Here is an 18,041-nt window from a genome sequence, read left to right on the forward strand (position 1 = left end):
ATATATTTAGGCTTGTAATTTGATATCCATGGCATATTTGAATCTTAATTACCTTGCTAATGAACTAATATTGTATTTCATTGAAATTGTAAAACTTATTTTTCGTTGTTAAACATGATTTTAACTTGTAATGTATTAGGATAAACTTATTTTGAATATTTTTTTTGAAGTATTGAATAATATTTTAGGCTACTGAATTTTGAGAGTTATATATTATTTTTTTCTTTATAAAATTGAGCCAAACCAAGCCGAGCCGAGCCCGAGCTTAGATTTTCAGCTCGGTTTCAAATCCGAGCCGAGCCGAGCCAGCTCGGTTTATAACCGAGCCGAGCCCGAGCTTACCCTGGCTCGGCTCGGCTCACGAACAGCCCTAAGGCACATAACACTCAACAATTGAGACAAAGGTCGAATCAAGCACAAATATGATCACTTTCACAAGACCTGTTTGTGTGACGCCGAAGATGTAATCTTTAGTCTTTAAATTCTTTGGGTCGAAAAGAACTCAAGTCAAATGAAACTTATTTGATTGTGCAGGGTTTGATTAAGGTACACTGCCTTAGAAGAAACTCTTTTACCAACAAAAGGCACACTTTAGTTAAGCTTTATAAATACATATTTAAATTATAATCCTTAACTGAACTTATTTGAACCAGAATGTAAGCCATGACATGATGTTCTTCATACAAGAACACAAAATGAGACTCCAAAATATTAATAGTTTTAAGGTACCTGATCAGTCTACACATATCTTTCAGTTGTTAATAGCCCACCATTTGTTTAAAGATCTTAGAACTACTCAAGAACTGAATCTTGAGTCAACATCTTTCAAACAAACACAAAAAATAAAGTTTATGTTCTTGCTTCAAGCTAGAACTCAAAAAGGGCACCTTAAACACTAATACTTCTAATCAAATTCTAGTTTGATTTTCAGGATACCTGATCTTCTTGAAGATATCTTTCAGTTCTTGGTTATCCACCATTTCTTGCAAGATCTTATCATCCACTTTCACCTTGTTCTTCGGCTCCCCGCCAGCCATGGAAGCCGAAGAAAAAACCATCTCTGCTAACCGCCATTTCTCTACTTGTCTATCATACTTCTCCTCCTCGGTGGTGCCAGCCGCCATCAAGTGGTACGTGTACACCACTTTCTTCTGACCAAGCCTATAAGCCCTGCTAATAGCTTGTATTTCTACAGACGGGTTCCAAACGACATCCAAAAGAACCACCCGAGAAGCACCATAAAGATGAATCCCTTCAGAACAACATCTTATAGATGCCAACAACACTTTCAGTTCACTCTTGGGATCGTTAAAAGCGTTTATTATATTTTGCCTGCGCGTCTGTTGTATCTTTCCTTGTATGAGTGTGATCTCCTTCTCAACACTCCAACCAAAAACATGGGCGATTTGATCTTGTAACAACAGTTGTGGCTGGATATATTGACTAAAGATCAAAACCTTTTCATTCAACGAAAGACTAAGGCGAATCAGCTCCATGACAAACCTTGTTTTCACACCAACTTCAGGCTGCAGTCTCACATCTTCAAGTTCTTGTTTGTTTATCGAGTTTTCTTCTTTTTCAGATAACGAGCAGTGAAGGATTAATGACGGATGAACCGCCACCAAAGTAACTTTATGTTCATACTCAAAAGTGCTTGCTAAAGTTCCCAAATTATCAATAAAACCTTTTTGAAATGGTGAAGGATTTAGAAAAATGACACTTTGTCTCAAACCGGGAAGCTTGCTTTCCAAGATATGTCCTTTATGAACATGAACAAAAGGCAGAATGATCTCCTTGAGCTTCTCAATATCTTCGGCCCTCGATCTACCTCTAAAGTTCCTCATGTTCCTACGCTGAATCATATCTGCAAAAAACTTTTCCTTCACAATGCTATTTGCGGTTGCTGGCCTTACTATTTTCAGCGTGTTAAACAATTCCCTGAAATTGTTTTGAAATGGGGTTCCAGATAAGATCACTCGGTTTCTGGTCTTTAACTTCAAAAGCGTGTTCCAGATTTTACTGTGTTCGCAACGGGGCGTGTGTCCTTCATCAAGAACTACGAGTCCCGGCATATCCAGCAAACACGTCCTTATTTTTTCATGATCTATGTTCTTATACGAATACGAATCCCCAGCAAGTTTTTCATACAAATTGTAGCTTACTCCAAGAACACTTCCACCGTTGGTCCAAGAACTTATCTTCATAGCACGTATTAAATCTTTATTACGTGTGGAACTCCCAAAAGTCATTTCTTTTCTCAAATGCTCAGTGTTGTGTAAGTTGATAAACGAAATGCCGACTCGCCATTTTTTAAATTCGGCTTCCCATGTTAGAAGCATGCTAGCCGGAGCAATTATGACTGGACAACACTTGGGAAATTTCTTGAGAAATGACTCCATAAACACAATTGTCAAGAAAGTTTTACCCGTGCCAGGGGCATGTGAGATGATGCAGCCCCCACCGCCAACACCGCCACTACCACGTGAACAAAGTTTTTGTAATCTTGAGAGCTCAATAGTTCCCGCCAAATTATTCCACAAAAACTCAAATCCTTCTTGTTGATGGGAATACATGCGTGCCTGAATATGCGTTGGGATGAGTTCCCAGACCGTTCCTTTGGTCTGCTTGCAAGTGTCATAAGGATTCGAATCTAAATCCATGTAATATGGGTTTTCATGACTAAAAAACTGTTGTTCATCAAAATGCCGCCTTCTATTAGACCTATCAGGTGCATAGCTTGCCTGCAATATACGATAGTAATTGTTATAAGCAAATGATTGTGATTTTGAATAACTAGCATCTAGATATTCAGATTGTAAGTAGTGTTTGAATGTGATTTTTCTATTTGAGGTTGTAGTGATGAGTAGGGCTGCAAACGAACCAAACGTTCGGCGAACAGTTCGTGAACCGTTCGGCGGGAAGTTCGTTTGTGTTCGTTCGTTTATTAAACAAACGAACACGAACAGGAAATATTGTTCGTTTAGTTAAATGAACAAACATGAATAGAGGTCGTGTTTGTTCGTTTATGTTCATGAACGTTCAGTAACGTGTTCGCTAGTTTATTAGTGTTTTTGGTTTTTATATGTATTTAAATACTTCAAAATTCCGATAAATTAAATATCTAATAAGTGTCAGTGTATTATATATTTTACGCATGAATGATTGTTTGTGTTTGTTTGTTTCCATTTGTGTTCATGAACATTAGTCTGTGCTCATTTGTGTTCGTCAACGTTTGTTTTTGTTCGTTGCCTAAAATTAACAAACAAACACAAACGAACACGAACACGTTCCTTTCCTTCACAAACGAACACGAACCTCGTTCGATAAGTGTTCGTGAACGGTTCGCGAACACATACATTTCTTAACAAACGAACACGAACATGGTCTTGTTCGTGTTCGTTCGGTTCGTTTACAGCCCTAGTGATGATGTAAACAGTTCACGTGTTCAACATATTATGATTATTTATGAGATTAGTTTATAAAAGGGCGCTTTTGTGAAAACAAGGAGATACAGATCATAGCAAAAATCTCAAGATTAGTACTGAACTACTTTATTGACTTCTAAATGAATATATAACAAGAATTGGTTATCCATCATTAAAATTTGATTATAGCGGCTACCAAACGCTAATCATATTATCTACTAGTGCCTAGTGGTCATAATCAGAAGATCTAAGCGCGAACCATGAAAAAGCATCAATACTTAAAGTTACTCACTAGCTTCGGTATAACATATCTGCTCTCAACAAGGACATCTCCGCATAAAAGACATCTCAAGCCTGTTTGTTCTTCAAAGTAAGTTTCACCGTGCACTCCGTTTTCGCAAAGGCCATTATCGTCGTAATGATTGACTTCCTCTTGATTCTCGACCTGCATGAACAGAAGATATATAGTAAATATTTATAGTAGACAAAAGAACATATAAAAAAGACTGATAAAATATTTAACCTGGGGAATTCTGTAGGAACCAACTTCATCACATTTGAGTGCAAACTCCATCTCTTCAAATAATTCTTCCCCGTTTGATTCGATACTTTTTTGACTCGACTCGTCCTCAGTGTCGTCAAATTTGAAATGTGAAGGAAGACACTCATCTTCCTGTGTTATATGATCTTCTTCATTATTAATAACGGACTCCAAAATAGCATTTATACATGCGGCGACATCTCTTCGACCACCCTTCTTAAATTTTCCACTTTTGACCGATTTTGCTATATCACCTTTCACGTTACGACTGATTAATTCGTCTATTGTATTTTGTTTTTCATTAACTTCTGTATCACTCGGTTCATCCATTGGTATTTGACACGTATTTTTCATGTTTGGTTTGCGTACAGAAGGACTCTTCTCTTTTCGGGAAGCTGATCCAGACCAAACTTTTTCCTTATCGTTTTGTGTGCGCCGATGCGGCCTCTTGTTTACTGGTAAAAGGTCAGCACCATCCAAGTCATCACTCTCCCTTTCACTAGAATCAATTGGCACATCTTCAGTAAACTGAAACGAGCTCGCTTTCGTATCCTTTCGACTTCCACGGTCATATTTGCAGGATACTGGAAGTGCCACAATAGCATCTGTTATGAACTTACCATTTCGACACAAAAAAACGGATCAAGAGTCAATAATCAAAAAGAAAGAAGCATCACCTTCATGTTCTTCAAGATTCACATATCCATCACCTTCATGTTCATCTGAATCTGAGTTATCTAATGAGTAAACAAATAGGAAAATACGACATAAAAAAGTCAAGAACTTTGGTCCAACTGAAAAATAGATTAAGAAACAAGTTAAGTTACCGAAAACAGATAATGGGTTGGTTGTGGTGCCGTATGGCCTCTTGTTCAATTGTGATAAAAATCTTTTAAAGTTAGGCTTCTTGAATTCGCTAGAACTAGATGACTCGTCTTCAGTAGACCAAAACGGGTCTGCATTCGTGTTGCTAAGATTACCAGATGCTTTAAGATCCTCATCGGTGTCATCAGTCTCTGTTAAGATTCTAACATTTAGAAACATAAATGGGTTGGTTGGACGAGTTGAGTAACGGGTCAGGACTGCTTAGTCGAGATTTATGTACGATCTGGTCTCCAACATAAAATACAAATCAAGAATCAAAAGCATCACCTTCTTCATCCGAGTCATCTGAGTAATGAACGTAAGTATCTGTCCCAGTTTTAAACGGACTTGCTGAACCGTAACATTTGATCGTATGATTTGTATCATCTGGCTCTGCATTTAATTCAATAAAATCATCAAAAATCCATATAGACTAATTCTTGGTTTCACCAACTTTTCTTGTGGATCTACAACTTCCTTTGAATCATAGAAAACATAATATACAAATTAATAAAACGAAAACAGGTTATTATAAAGATGACAGTAAACACTACCATGTTGAATATTTGGTTCAAAAGATCTGCAATCATCATCAACATCAATAACTTCATGATCACGCGTTCGGGATTGATTGCGTGCAGGACCGGAAAACCCTTGAATAGTTTCATCAAACCCAAAACAGATTATCATCAAACATATCAGTCATCCAACAGTATAACTTAAGAATCTTAAATTAAGACTATGGGGTATGGGGCTTGGGTTGGGGGAAAACGCCCAAGCCACCACCCCGGGTGGGCTTGGGTCGGGGCGTGGCCCTTGGGGCTTGGGTTTCAAGCCGGGCGTGGGGCGGGCTAGCGGTCCGATGTGGCGGCCTCCTATTCGCTTTGTTGGCCATGTCATAGCGGGTGTTTGAATTTTAAATTCTAACCGTTTGGCCAAGCCAAACGGTCACCCCAACCCCCAACAGTCAACATCCCCTATAAATGTAACCCCAACCCCACCGGTTACCCCATCCCAAACCATCGCTGTCCACCGCTACCCCCACTTGATCGAACCCGCTACCCCAACCCACTTGACCGATGGCCTCTTGGACCCACGAAGAAGAGCTAGCTCCCGTCACAAGCGTCGTTGACGCTATGAAGGGGCGACAACCCGGCCAAACACGATATTGGCCGGAAGCCTTCGCAAGCTACCGACATAACGTCGGACATGACCGGCACAACTTAAACGCGTGCCAACATAAATGGCGCGAGCTACGGCCCAAGCTTGATCGTTTCAAGGCCTACTACGAAGCCGTTCCGAGCGGTGAGTTAAGCCACGAGGACCGGGTGGCGGTGGCGAACATTGAGTTTCGGGGCAAGGAGCGAAGGCCGTTCGACAAGCTCGCGCTTTTTGGAATTTACCTAACGCTCTAGGTTTTTTTTTTATATTGTAATCGTTTTTAGGTTTTTTTTTTTTTTTGTAATTTTTAGGTTTTTTTTATTTTGTAATCGTTTTTAGTTTTTTTTATTTTGTAACTAATAAAATTTTAGGCTTTTAATGTTGTGTGTATTTTTTTAATTTTTTGTAATTTTCTTTTAATAAACTGCCAAGCCACCCCACGCACACGTCACTCACCGGTGGGGGGCTCCAACTCCACGTGTCAACTCATGCCCCCAACCCAAGCCCCACCATACCCCACGGTCTTATAATTAATGTGATGGAAAAGAAATACACAGAATTAAACCTGTTTATGATATGATCAATGAGCATTCAACAATAACGTAAAAAATGGAAACACATAATGATGAAGCAAGAACAATGTCTCTTAAGAATTTACCTTCTTCATCCGAGACATCTGAGTAACGAAGGTAAGTATGTGTCCCGGCTTTAAACGGACTTGCTGAACCGTAACATTTGATCTTATCATCTGATTCTGCATTTAATTTAAAAAAATCACAAAAATCTATGTAGACTAATTCTTGGTTTCACCAGATTTTCTTGTTAATCTACAAGTCCTTTTAAATCATACTAAACACAATATACAAACTAACAAAACCAGAACATGTTATTATAAAGTAAGACCATGCGTAGTCGTTTGTTGAATAATGGGCGTTTTCTGCCATGTGGCAGTCCAGTCAGCATAGGTGCATTATTGGGCGTTTTTGCAAAAGTGGCGTAGTGGGAATAATGCCCAATAACGGCTCATCCAATCATTACACAATTATTTATTTTTTTAAATTAAAAACTTAGAATACTTCATTAAATTAAAAAAATTACAATACTTAAAAATTACATTGTAAAATTTTAAGTTTTATAAAAGATCCAAATGAGTCATTTAATAAACAAAACTTTAGGGACTCATATAGCATTTTTGAAACTTAAAATATTAAAGATATTGAAGTTTAAAATCACAGGGCCTAATGTGACAACTGAGCAAACTTTTAAAACCCTTCTTCTTCTGACCTTCTTCTTCGTTTGACCTGCAAGATATCCGGCCAAACCCAAAAATTCCGGCCAAACCCACAAAAAAATGTAAATGGTCAACCTGAAAGAATCACAGCTGTGATTGGTCGAACCTTTGCCCCCATAGCGTGATTTAAACCACGCCAAATCAACATTTCCTACCAAACACGCCCAGGGGGTGGTGGGGCGGCGTGTTTGGGCGTTTTCCGGCGCAAAAAACGCCCCTTTGGGCACGACTACGGGTGGTCTAATAGCAAATATTACCATGTTGAACAGTTGGTTCAGAAGCACTGCAATCATCAAGATCAATAACTTCATGATCATCAACACTACACTGAACAACCCCGGGTTCTCGGTTTCGCTTTCGAGATCGATTGTGTGCAGAACCAGAAAACCCTTGAATGGTTACATTAATCAAACATATCAGTCAACCAACAATATAAGAATGTGTTGGAAAAAAAAAACACAATAGTTAAAAAAATAGAAAAAAATAATGATGAAGCAAAAACAATAAGAATGAGCAGCTGAATATTACTTTGAGCTGTTTGAAGCCTGGTTCTTTTGGCCACAGGTACAAACAAGTTATAGTTGTAATTGTCCATTGTGACGAGAATTAAACTGAGAGTTTTAGTTGGGATTTTGTTGAGCAGGGGAGATGGAGGGTTTGTTGGAGTTCATGAAGAAGGTGAAGAATCAATGGAGTCTGTGACAGTGTTTGTTTATTACTGGCGGGCGAATTGTGATGTGATGTTTGTTTTCTTTAATTTGTCATTTAATTCAAGAAAAGGATAAAGTTCCTTTAAGTATAACATATGTATATATTTTACTGTTTCACTATTTAACGTAAAAATACATAAATGATACGAAAGAAGATTAAATGAATCGAATAAAAGTATATGTGTTTATACATTTACTTCTTAATAATTTATCAATTTGTTGAATAGCTTCTTTTAGTAAAGTATTGTTTTGTAGTATTTCTCTTTTTTTTTTATAATTTAATTAGAGCATCTACATGAATTAAAAGGCAGGGCAGAGAGAGGCGCTTCAAGGTACTGTTATGATAGCTTGTTGTTTGTGGAAGGCTAGGAATGAGAAGAGGTTCAACAGTAACGATGTCAAGATCGATGATATTTTCAGCAAAGTTAGATCCTTGGGTTATCTTTGGTTTAGGAATAGATCCAACTTCAAGACGATCCTTTGGTTGGATTGGTGTAATTTTGTAATTATGTAAGGGGGGACGGTGAGATATCGGGGAGTGGATGGGGGGAGTGGGGTGGCTGCGGGGGGAATGATACCAGGTGTTTGAATGGGAGTGGGGAGTAGGAGAGACAGTGTTTTTTTCGGTTTATACTCACCAAAGGTGAAGAAGAACAAAGGGAGGAGAGAAAGAGGAAAGAGAGAGCAAATGAAATTTTTTTATTTTTTTAATTGAGTGGGTGTTTGAATCACTCCTAGTGTTTGAGTAGAAAATGGGGAGTGAGGGGGGGGGGTTGACATGGCTTTATATCATTGGGTAGAGAAAACTCAAACACCTTAAAGTGTTTGAATCATACGCTCCACCCTAAGACCACCCGTAGTGGGGTGGTATTTTTTAAAAAAAAATCAAAAAAAGGCCCAAAACGCCCCCCCCCCCCCCCCCAATTACGGTAGGCGTTATTTGGCGTGATTTTTGAAAAAAATTGAACTTGGCGTTTAAAAAAAAAACGCTGAAAATTGCTTTGGGCCAAGAGCTGGCCGTTGACAACGGTCAATTGTTTAATAATTATATATTTTTTTAATTCCAAAATTTACCCACTATATAAATAATACCCACTTCTTCCTATTTTTTATAAAAAAAAAAATCACACATTCTCGCCTACTTCTTTTATATTTTATACAAATATGCATCCATTCCGACCCCCCTTTGGTGTCCCCGCAAGACCCATGAACCCGAACACAACCCAACCGCAAAACCCATATAACCTTCAAGACATGGACCCGAGCTTTTTAAACTACGCGGCTTACTTGAGTGGCGCCACTCCGTTCATGCCTCCCACCTTCGGCTATGGTCAAGTCGGCGGGTCGCAACCTTCACAACAACAAGCCGAACCCGATGTCGATGTCGATGTCGTGCCGGAGACGCAACCCGAACCGGTGCCAGAGAAATCGAAACGCGGCAGAAGGTCGCATAAGAAGAAGGAAAAGGACGAACCTCGATGTACAAAAACTCACCTTAAATGGACGAAGGAGGAGGAATTCACGTTGACTCGGGCGTGGCTCGACGTTTCGGAGGACCACGAAACTGGTAACTTTTATATTTTATTTTTTACTTATATTTTTACTTTTATTTTTAACATACAACTTATATTTTTACTTTTATTTTTTCAATTTGTAGCAAACTTTCAAAAGGGCCCCGTTTTTGGGATAGGGTTCGTGTACTCTTTTATAGCACGTGGGGTCAAGGCGAACATCGGGACAAAGATTCCATTTCTAGCAAATGGACCGACATCAACAACAAGTGTCATGCCTTCCAAGAAGTGTACCAACGTAACTACGATAATCGCCCGAGCGGTGAAGCTGACGTCGGGGTTTTAACGAAGACTTTGGACGAGTTCGAGAAAACGAAATGCCCTTTCCCGTACTATAAGTGTTGGGATCTACTACGAAAAAGTCCAAAGTGGGCGCTAGTAGGTACCATGACGTCTAGTAGTAGACGTCGAGCTAAACGGTCAAAAACATCATCCTCCGTTGACCCTGGAACACCGACATCGGATGCCCGCAATGTCGATCTAAATGAGGTGGTATACGTTGACAAGGAACTTGAAGAAGAGTTGACCCGACCGCCCGGTAGAAGAAAGGATAAGCAAACCGGGAAAAAACGGTGGAGTCGTCTTCCGATCTCGAGTTGAAGGAAAATTTCAAGGAGATGAATCGTCATCTCCAAGACATTCGCGACCTCGACCACCAACGTTATGAGATTATGAAAGAACGAGTGGCCGAAACAAAAAAGTTTAACGAGATGCAAGAGACGAGACAAATGGAAAAGGACATTGAGTTTTTGTCCAAACCGATCGACCACCTCCAAGGCGACGCGTTGATTCTTGCGCAAATGCATCGCCAAAAAATTCGAGAAAAATATGGACTCTAGATCATCTTCTTTTTTTTTAACTTTATTTTTTTTCGGTTTCTTTATTTTCTGTTTTTTTTTTATTTCAAGTAGTGTAATTTTTATTTTAAATTAATGAAGTTATTTATGTTTTAAATTAAAAAATAATAATTGTGAAATGATTGCATGGGCGTTATTGGGCATTATTCTCACTACGCCACTTTTTCAATAATGCCCCATGCTGACTGTACTGCCAGTCTGCCACGTGTCGTAAAACGCCCCATGGTGGGGGCATTATTTGGCTTAACCACTACACATGGTCTAAGTTTTTTTGTTTGTTCCGGCCCGATTTTCGGGTTCCGGGTGTTTCTAATGAAGTTAACTTTAATAAAAAAATATATTAACTATATATACGTGTATTTTAAATAATAACAGCTGTAGAAAGATGGTTATAATAAATGTAAGCACAAGCTAGAAATAAAAATAATTTTAAAATTTCAACTTTTGTGAGAAAAACTTGAAGAAGAAAGTGATGATTGGGCTGAATTTAGATTTGAGCTGGTGTTCAGAATTCAAAGGATAATTTTAGTTAATATTTACCACTACATATTATTTCTTACTTAGAACCCCGTGGGGCGTTTTTTTTTAAATTAAAAAAAAGCCAAAACACGCCCTCCACCCATTACACCCGGGCGTTTTCCGGCGTTTTATTTGACAAAATTGATTCCGACGTTATAAAAAAAACGCTGAGGTGGTCAACTCAAAATTGCATGTGACCAATGGGAGTGGTCCAAGTGTAAGTTTCATTTTCTTATTTTTTTTTATCTTTTTCTCTATAAAAAATAATTGTTTAATGATTGGAAGGGGCATTATTGGGCATTATTCCCACTATGACACTTTTGCAATAACCCCCAATAATGCTCCATGCTGACTGGACTGTGACATGTCACAAAATGCCCCATAATGGGAGCATTATTGAGCTAAACCACTACACATGATCTTACTACTGTAAACTTTTAATTGTAGATTTCAAGATTAAAAGCTACAAAACCATCAATGTTTAATTTTAGATTTCAAGATTTATAATAGAACATTCACCTTTCTTCCTCTTTATATTTGTGATTTTTCCTCCTCTGTATATTTGTGAGTGGATTCTTTATGTTATGAAAAGTACTTTGTGACTTGTGAGTATATATTTGAGAATACTATTTATCCTCTATTAATTTTTTTAATATTTTTTGAAAGTGTTTGTGAGTAAATAAGAGTGAAAAAGTAATAATAAAAATAGTATTTTTAGAGTAATTATAGGAATGGGATAAGACCGTGGGGTATGGTGGGGCGGGGGTTTAGGGCATGGGTTGACACGTGGATTATGGGGCACTCAATACACAAACCCAAGTTCATAGGCGTATGGTGGGCGTGGCTGGGCTGGCGTGGCCAAGCCACATCATTTTTTTAATATATATATATATGTATAGGTAGAGGATCCTGTAAAAAAGGCCTAAAGTGTGAGAAAGGTAAGAAAGAATCTTAACCATTAGATCTTTTGATCTAATGGTTGAGATCAATAGGGACCAAAATGGTTAATATTTTTCTTAATTTGGACTGAATTGAAAATTATAGGGGTAATAAAGTCTTTATATCTATTCAAAATAGGAAACTGTAAATCAAAATTCCTATAATTCCGATCTCTCTCCAATTGATCGTACAGTTTCTCTCTCTCTCTCTACAATTTCAAAACCCTAATACCGATAAACCTCCATATCGATAAAACAGCGGCGACGGCGAGCGGCAGCGACGACGGCGAGCGACAAGCGGCGACGGCGAGCGGCAGCGGCGAGCGGCAGCGGCGACGGTGAGCGGGCAGCGGCAGTGGTTGTGTGGATCGGCAGCGGTGGTGCAGCAGTGGTGGTGCCGGAAGTGCCAGTGGTGGTGCCGGAAGTGGAGAAGATGATACAGAGGTGTTTTTTTGTACTGAATGGTGTTTTTTTTTTATTTACTGCTGAATGGTGTTATTTTTTGTGCTGAATGGTGTTATTTTTGTACTGAATGGTGTTGTTTTTGTACTGAATGGTTTTTTTATCTAATGCTGAATGGTGTTATTTTTGGGCTGAATGGTGTTATTTTTGTGCTTAATGGTGTTATTTTTGTGCTGAATGGTGTTATTTTTGTACTGAATGTTGTTATTTTTGTGCTGAATGGTGTTATTTTTGTACTGAATGGTGTTGTTTTTGTACTGAATGGTTTTTTTATCTAATGCTGAATGGTGTTATTTTTGTACTGAATGGTGTTATTTTTGTGCTGAATGGTGTTTTTTTTATTTACTGCTGAATGTTGTTATTTTTGTGCTGAATGGTGTTATTTTTGTACTGAATTGTGTTATATTTCTTGTACTGAATGGTGTTTTTTTATTTACTGCTGAATGGTGTTATTTTTGTGCTGAATGGTGTTATTTTTAGCTGAATGGTGTTATATTTTCTGAATGATGTTATATTTATGGACGGTTATAAGTCCTAAAATCCAGGTTTTTCTCTCTCCAAATCCTTAAATCAAGGATTACTATATTTGAATTTGTTAATGCATTTACAATCCTACCCTTTTCAATTAATTTTAATCTAATGGTTGAGATTCTTTTTTACCTTTCTCACACTTTTAGTCTTTTTTACAATAACTCCACCCTATATGTGTATATATATATATATATATATATATATATATATATATACAGAGTGGGGATCCTACGGAAAGTGTGTTTTTTCCTAAAAAGTGTAAAAAGTCATAAAACACAATAATTTCAGGCATAAAACACACCTAAAACTCACAAATAATAGAATAAATATTACTAAAACACCATATTCAAACTCTAATAGTCCATAAAAACTTCAAACACATCATCGTAGAACTATGAATATAAAACACACAATGCTAAACAACATAAAACACAGTAATATTTGTCATTCCACAATCAGAGCCTTAACATCTAAAACACAACACAAAACCCACATACATGATGTTTTAGCAATCTTCATCATATTATTTGTGGGTTTTTGGTGTGTTTTATGGTTGACATTACGGTGTTTTATGACTTTTTACACTTTTTAGGAAATTTGGACTTTCTGGCCAACTCCTAATCCTATATATATATATATATATATATATATATATAGGATCAATATCATTTCAGAACTCTTAAATCTTTCAAAACTTACAGAACTCATCATAACCGTTAGATCATTCGATCAATGGTTTTAAATAATAATGGGATTTTGGTAAATAAATAGAAGCATACAGAAAATTATTTAGTTGTGTAAGGGCAATTTTGAGATTTTGATTCTTGTTTCCATAACCTACCCCTATTTTTTCTCTCTTTGACCATTTTATTTATCGTTCCAAAAATTCGTAAAAAACCATACCACCAAACCCTACATCAAAATAATTGGCTATATCCATACTTTTGCAGCCTGCAATTCTTTCATTGTTCATCTCTCATGATATCAAAACTCCAGATTTATTTCATTATGAACAGTTGGGTTTTTTTTTCCATTTTATCGCATGAATAATTAAATTTCCACTTTTATCTTTGTTCGAATCTTCGTTCTTGATAAAATTCCTCCATTAATTATTATGGGATGCACAAATTCACACATTCACGTTAATTCAAGGAATATCGTATTTGAGTTCTTTAAATAATATTGATTCAATTTCTTTTTCTGCTTCAAATGTTTGTTTATATTTTATTCCTCATTTCCTTAGTTTGTAACCTGCTAATTCTTTTCTCCCTTCAAATATTTTTTTAATGAATAGTAGGAACTAGGTTCACTTTTTATTAAATATATTACAAAATATATAATAACGAGACTCTCGTTATTTGTGGGAAACTCGACTAGTACAATATCGGTTACAAAACTAAATAAACAAATATAAAATACAACTAAAATGTACCAATCTTGATTCAAAGCCAATGTCTTTGAAAACTTCAATCGCACCTACGAGATCGAAACTTCGCTGCAAGACAAGCAAAATCGTTGACGGTTTTGGTTGAGGCACATGTTCAACACGCTTCCCTTAAAATAGATTCCGCGTCACCTCTCAGACGGTTCTGTCTCCCAGGATACAACAACCGGAACAGTATGTGTACTGCCGGAGATGACCCTCATGCCCGACATAGCACCGGTATAATTTGGTGTTCATACAATTAGGAAAATATGAAGTTGTGAAAATTTAGAGAATGCTCTCCTCTAAAGTCTCATAAGATGTAGAGATTGTTCTTGAGTATATCATTCTTCTTCTTATTTTCAAATGAATAAACCATATTCATTATATAATGAGATACCTCAAGACTCATTAAACCCTCTTAATTTTGACATAAACAAGATCATTAATCTTGTAATTAACAAGATAATTAATCTTGTAATAAAAAGTGTTAAACTCTAACTTAGTGGATATTAAGGGGTAGTAAAAAAAACTGCCATTCAACTTATGGCACTAGTGAAACCGTCTAACATTAACTCTCTAGTAAGTAGAACCCACGCGGACACATAGCCCCGCGCTATCGGATGCCGCTACGCATACCAGGACGCCACCTGGTCATGCGCCATCCATACTCGTGCACCACCTGCACTCTCCGCCCTAGCCAATGGCGTGCGCCATAAGCGGACCCGCTATGTATCTAACCACACGCTCATGGACAAAAATACAAAGGCAGTGTACGAAGTGCAAAGTGCGTCACATTGCGACCATCACCCATGCCATGCGCGTGCGTGTGTGCATGAGCGCACCCTTTAGGGTCCCCACTAGTGTTTGCCTTTAAGGAAACAATATACAAGGAGTGCTCCTCCTTATAAACCACTTCAAGTTTTGTCATCCCACCTATGTGGGACAAGTTGACAAAACTAATCCATTTTATTCATCTTTGTTTGTTCCAAACATACAACTTCAAGCTTCGATATCTCATTCATCTTAGCTCTATTTGGACATAGTTTGAACAAAAACCATAAATAATTATTTATACAACACATATATAAACATTATTAATGTCCAAAATATTTAGTGAAAAACCCATTTTCACTAAAATTTCCAACAATCCCCCACATGAATGGAGATCGATAAACACACAACATTCCCCGATGAAACCTCGACAGTCGAATATTGCAGGATAGGTAGGTTTTGCCTTTGAACCTTCCTTTGTGAAGCATACTTAGTCTACTAGGGTTTTGTAGACGTGATGTCCTTGAACAACCCCCCATTTGTGTAAACGACAATATACATTCACACAATACTTTCCCTAGCCGGGCCATCCCCTCACTATCGTGTCCTATTATGGTCCTGGAACACTAGTCTGGTTCTGCGAGAGCTCTAGGATTGCGCACCCCACAATGCCATTCGAAGCGACCCTACTTCTCTCTCACACAGGTGATTCCTTTTAATCATTAAAAGCATTATGGCTTACTATGATTTCCACAAAGCAATTAGCCATATATTATGCTTAGCCTCACAACAATGTCACGGAATATTATAGGAATGGACTAGGACGTATTTAAACACCCTTTTATAGTTTTAGGGGGATATATGAACACACACTAGCTTATACATAAACATGTATATATATATATATATATATATATATAGTGGAGGGTTCTAATGAGAAGAATTTTTTTGTAAGAAGAAAAAAGAAGAAGTTTCAACCAATAAGAATGCTTTATTTTACTTCATTAAATTTTTACATTTAATTTTAATATAAGGGTATATTGGTAAACTTATATCATTAATTTGTATTCTTCCCCTTTAATAACTAACTACATTAAATTTGTAACTCCTTTTCAAAATATATACTATTTTCAAATTAAAAAAACAAGTTAATTTAAAGTGTAGAATAAATTACTAGTTGTGTAGAATAAATTACAAGTTGTGTAGGATATATTTTCGAGGTGTGTAGGATAAATTTCGACTGTGTAGGATAAAATTCTATAGTGTGTAGGGTATATGTAGGAAAATTTTGATATGTGTAGGTATTGTAGATTATATGTAGGATAATTAATAATTATTTGACTAATTAATTAAAAAGTTAATAATTAATGATATGAGTTATAAATAAAATAGTATTTTACTAATATGCCCTTTCTTCTTTTTCTTCTCACATTAAATTTCTTCTCAAATGAACCTTCCCCTATATATATATATATATATATATATATATATATATATATATATATATATATATATATATATATATATATATATATATATATATATATATATATATATATATATATATATATATATATATTAGCTATGCCCCCACAGTGACTACCCTTCGGTTCATGATTAAGTTGTCCTATTGAACCTAGATCTTGGGATCTCCAGTCAACTAGGTTAGGTTTCCCTCATGCCCCTTTTTTTCATGGGCTTTAGTCTCATTCCACAACTTGATCTCTTATCAACCCACTGGTTGTTGGATCCAAAATTATTTGTTGACTTCGCTAAGTCAACGACAATAATTTTCAGTTTAGATCAGTTGTTCTAACGTGTTCTTGACTCGCTAGTCACTTTTGCCTTTCAGTCGATTCATAAGACTTATAACTCGTGGTCTCAACCTGGATCCAGTTATGTACCTTGTCTTTAGAATGACATGAAATTCAATTCATGGCTAGACACGTTTTCACCATTCCTTTAGTGTGTCATTACTGACATCTTACTAGATTTTAAATCTAACCAATTGGCATTCGAGTCCAATCTACTCGACTGACTCCATATAACCATTGTGTACTTCACTTGGTCATGCGTTTGCAATATATGCAAGTCACCCCACATTTAAGTGTAATTGGATAGCATCCAAATGGGGCGATGAAAGGTTCTCCCTTTCATTTCGAGTTTGAGAAAACTTCTCAACTCCCATTTCCACATTCAAATGCAAGCCACCCCCACATTTAAGTGTAATTGGATAACATCCAAATGGGGTGATGAAAGGTTCTCCCTTTCATTTCGAGTTTGAGAAAACTTCTCAACTACCATTTCTTCATACCCTAAAGGGTTTGTTTCTTAAATGGTTCCTCCCCCCCCCCCCCACATTGCTTGCATTTTAATTAACTATCCTTTAGGACTAAAATGAAGTTATCTTTACAGTTTTGTTTTAGCACAAAATTCGTTCTTGTGTCATCACATATTTTGAATGTTTAAAGTTAATTTAATCTCCGTCGAGCATATAAATTAACAAGTATTAGTCTAGCATGCTTTAGACCACAATACTTTAGCATATGAACAGAAGATGCATCATTCTGATTCTTCACAGCCTTAAGAGATAACGCACTATCTCTTCCAAACATTCTTTTCTTAGTTTAGACACAATAATGGAATTTTATTTCACCATTCCAAAACCATCGGTTTTATGAAGGCCTCAAAACCATAGTTAACTCCATCCATTAGGATCATAATTCATTTGCCTTTTTATCTCCAAGGCTTCACCATTGACTTCCTAAAGACTTAAACATAAGTCTTAATACAAGTCACTTTGATGAAAATTCTTTCTATAAAATCACTTGAGTCTGAGATATTGTCACACCCTGGCTTTGCGGAAGCGTGGTTAATTTGGTGTGACTTCTTAATACCATAGCTTAATCATAACAAAGCTATATGAATTAAAAACATGCAAGAATCATCCATTAAGTTTTAAAACCAAATACAG

General features: G+C 36.8%; 1 protein-coding gene across 1 annotated transcript; it reads right to left on the reverse strand.

Annotated features, from left to right (window-relative positions):
• Nucleotides 1–669: 669 nt before the first annotated feature.
• On the reverse strand, nt 670–5,010 carry LOC110907738 (SNF2 domain-containing protein CLASSY 3). The gene is made up of 5 exons (XM_035985644.1): nt 4,794–5,010; nt 4,644–4,703; nt 3,949–4,571; nt 3,718–3,870; nt 670–2,741 (listed from the first exon to the last, which is right to left on the reverse strand). The coding sequence occupies exons 1-5, from the start codon at nt 5,008–5,010 to the stop codon at nt 909–911; spliced, it is 2,886 nt and encodes a 961-aa protein (XP_035841537.1). The 3' UTR covers nt 670–908.
• Between the last annotated feature and the right edge of the window lie 13,031 nt (nt 5,011–18,041).

Source organism: Helianthus annuus, chromosome 16, assembly GCF_002127325.2.
Source record: "Helianthus annuus cultivar XRQ/B chromosome 16, HanXRQr2.0-SUNRISE, whole genome shotgun sequence".
NCBI lineage: Eukaryota > Viridiplantae > Streptophyta > Magnoliopsida > Asterales > Asteraceae > Helianthus > Helianthus annuus.